This window comes from Orycteropus afer, unplaced genomic scaffold (genome assembly GCF_000298275.1).
Source record: "Orycteropus afer afer isolate SDZICR_OR568_19922 unplaced genomic scaffold, OryAfe1.0 scaffold00016, whole genome shotgun sequence".
NCBI classification, from domain to species: domain Eukaryota; kingdom Metazoa; phylum Chordata; class Mammalia; order Tubulidentata; family Orycteropodidae; genus Orycteropus; species Orycteropus afer.
In genome coordinates, this window is record NW_006921603.1 from 18936545 (window position 1) to 18939224 (window position 2680).

Sequence of the window (2680 nt, forward strand, 5' to 3'; positions counted from 1 at the left end):
CTAAGGCACTTGACTGCTAACCAGAAGTTTGGTGGTTCAAACCCACCAGCCACTCCTCAGAAGGAAGGTTAGGCAATCCTACTTCTGTAGTGATACTGCCTCGGAAACCCAAGGAGGGGTCACTATGAGTCGGGGCCAACTCGACGGCACATAACAACAATAACAACATTACATATATTGTAAGTTATTGTGGAACGTGGATTTTGTATAATTGAAATTTTTAAGCTATGCAGTCATCATAGAAACAGAAACAGAGATTCAAAGCACAAGCTTTCAGAATCAGTCTTAGTTCTTCCACTTACTAGCTAGCTGTGTGAGTTATGTCAATTCCGTAACCACTCAGAGCCCAATTCCACCTATAAAATGAGAATAGTAAGAGTATCTGCCTCATAGTTTTGTTATAAGAATTAAATGAGATTATGCAGATAAAGCACTTAGCATAGGGTCTGACACACAGTGAATTCTCAAGGAACGTTTGCTGTTGTTACTATTCTTTTTGTTTTTACTCCACGAGGTGAGAAAACAAAAAGCTTTTCTAGAAAAAAATCAAGTGGGTATTCTAGCTGGAGACAAAAGTGGAAAGGAAAGCACTATATGTACGTTAAAGACCCAAATTAAAATCCTGTGTTTAGAAGATGGACATACACCTTCCTCCATTCCAGATCCCCAGACCTCATATGGTGCCTGGTACAGGGAAGATGCTTAACAAGTATTACTTGCACTCACATAGTTAGCAAATAGATGTTATACTTGTTGGGGATCATGAAGAGAGAAGAGAGACAGGAAAGTGAGGGTAGCTCATTGTCACTGACATCTGTGTTATCATTCACAGAAGGACAGCAAATTGCCCTGATTTTCTAACTGCAGCCCAACCCAATATGCTCCCATGACTTTCATGGAGAGCTTGCTGAATGTGGACTTCCGCAGATTTATTGATTGAAACATGTGCCAGAGACTGACTACACTTCTGAAAAGACACTGTTGACTGTTTCTGAGAACAGATTTACATAACACGAAGAATAGCTTAATCATGTCTCTGTGACAAGTTGAGCAACATAGGGTATGGTAATGGTAGGCTCAGTGCGTACAGTCCCATTAAAAGTTTTTCCTTGGGTACTTTAAGAAAAAAAGTTATGTAAGAAACAAAAAGTAATGGGCTTCCCAGACAGAATTCTGTGTTTAAATGGCATTAAGGCTGTGGTTCAAATCAACAAAAGCCAGGAAATCCAATGTTAACCTTTATCCAGACTGTTATACCATTTTTTCCAACTCTGTGTGTGCCTGTGAGAAGCCCTCCCTTTGATTTCCTGGCTCTGGCAACCAAAACCCACAGATCGCATTGGATGACAGTGCTCTGGGTATTTAATGAGAATATACTCCGAGGGTATATGCTTACTTGCAAGTGCTTTAAATGTAGTCGTCGCTGTAAATCCAGGAGCCCTGAACCTGGTACTACTTTTGTTTGTTTATTTCAAGTTCCTGGGATTCCATTTATGCCTAATTTTTAATACTGCCTTTCATCCCAGTGGAAAGATTTACATTGTTAGCATTGATAAGATTAATATTATAGCTTATGTGTCCCAGTTATAACTCAAATCTATGGTTAAATGTCTCTTTTCTCTCTTTCACCAGACACGGCGATGACCTGATTGTAACACCTTTTGCCCAGGTATGTATCATACTGGCACTGGCCTGTTCTCACTCTGCCCTTGGGTGTGATTTCTAAGTGTGGCCTCTGAAGCACCTTTTGTTCCTAACCATTTGAAACATTTTCTTAATAGGTCCTCGCCAGCTTGAGAAGTGTAAGAAACAACTTCACTATTCTGACAAACCTCCATGGAACATCTAACAAGTAAGCATTGGACACTTTGTGGAGTTTAGATAATGAGCTTCCTGCATCCCTTCTGTAAAGGCAAAAACACTGGACAGCATTTTTAGAAATTGCCTACCACATTGAAATTTTCTCTTTGGAGCTATGTTAGGACACATAATGAAGTCTGAAAATAGTACATGGCCCCATTGTATTTTAGAACTAGTTAGAGTTGATCTAGTCCAGGTTTTATTAATTTTGCCCCTGAACACTTAGTACCCAGATGTTGTTGTTAGTTAGTGTTGAATTGCCCCTAAGTCATGGTGACCTTCTTCCCCTGCTGGGTCTGCACCATCAGCGCGATCAACTGTGGGACAAAACATTGTGATCCATAGGGTTTTCCTGGATGATTTTCAGAAGGAGATCCTCAGGCCTTTCTTCCTAGTTCATTTCAGTCTGGAAGCTCTGCTGAAGCCTCTTCAGCATCAATAAAAACATACAGGCCTCCGCTGACAGATGGGTTGTGGCTGCCCATGAGATGCGTAGTACCCAGTAGGAATAGTTTCAATAAATGAAAGAATGAGATGAGGATTCTTTTTTTGACTTTTATATTTGTCACTTTGGAAAGTATAAATTCTTAACAATAATTGCCTTAAATTCTATTGAAATTTTTCAAAATAAGCTACTAATGAACTCAGATTCACTCTTCTACTTGAAGTTAGCAAAAAGCTGTAGTCCAGCTTCCCTATATTTTTTGATATTATATGGCCAGGTTCATGACATTTAATGAATACAATCAGACAGTGGGATTATTTTCTCTTTTGCCACCAACTGACTACCTCCATGATCTAGGTGAATTCAATTACAATT

At 39.4% G+C, this 2680-nt stretch overlaps 1 protein-coding gene across 1 annotated transcript in view; it reads left to right on the plus strand.

The window, feature by feature from the left end:
* The window catches only part of PDE4B (phosphodiesterase 4B), a 674506-nt gene that overhangs the window by 450294 nt on the left and 221532 nt on the right, over window positions 1–2680 (plus strand). Inside the window, exons 3-4 of the mRNA XM_007959243.2 lie at window positions 1633–1669; window positions 1782–1852. Of these exons, the coding sequence (XP_007957434.1) occupies window positions 1633–1669; window positions 1782–1852 (108 nt within the window). The remainder of the gene's footprint in view (window positions 1–1632; window positions 1670–1781; window positions 1853–2680) is intronic.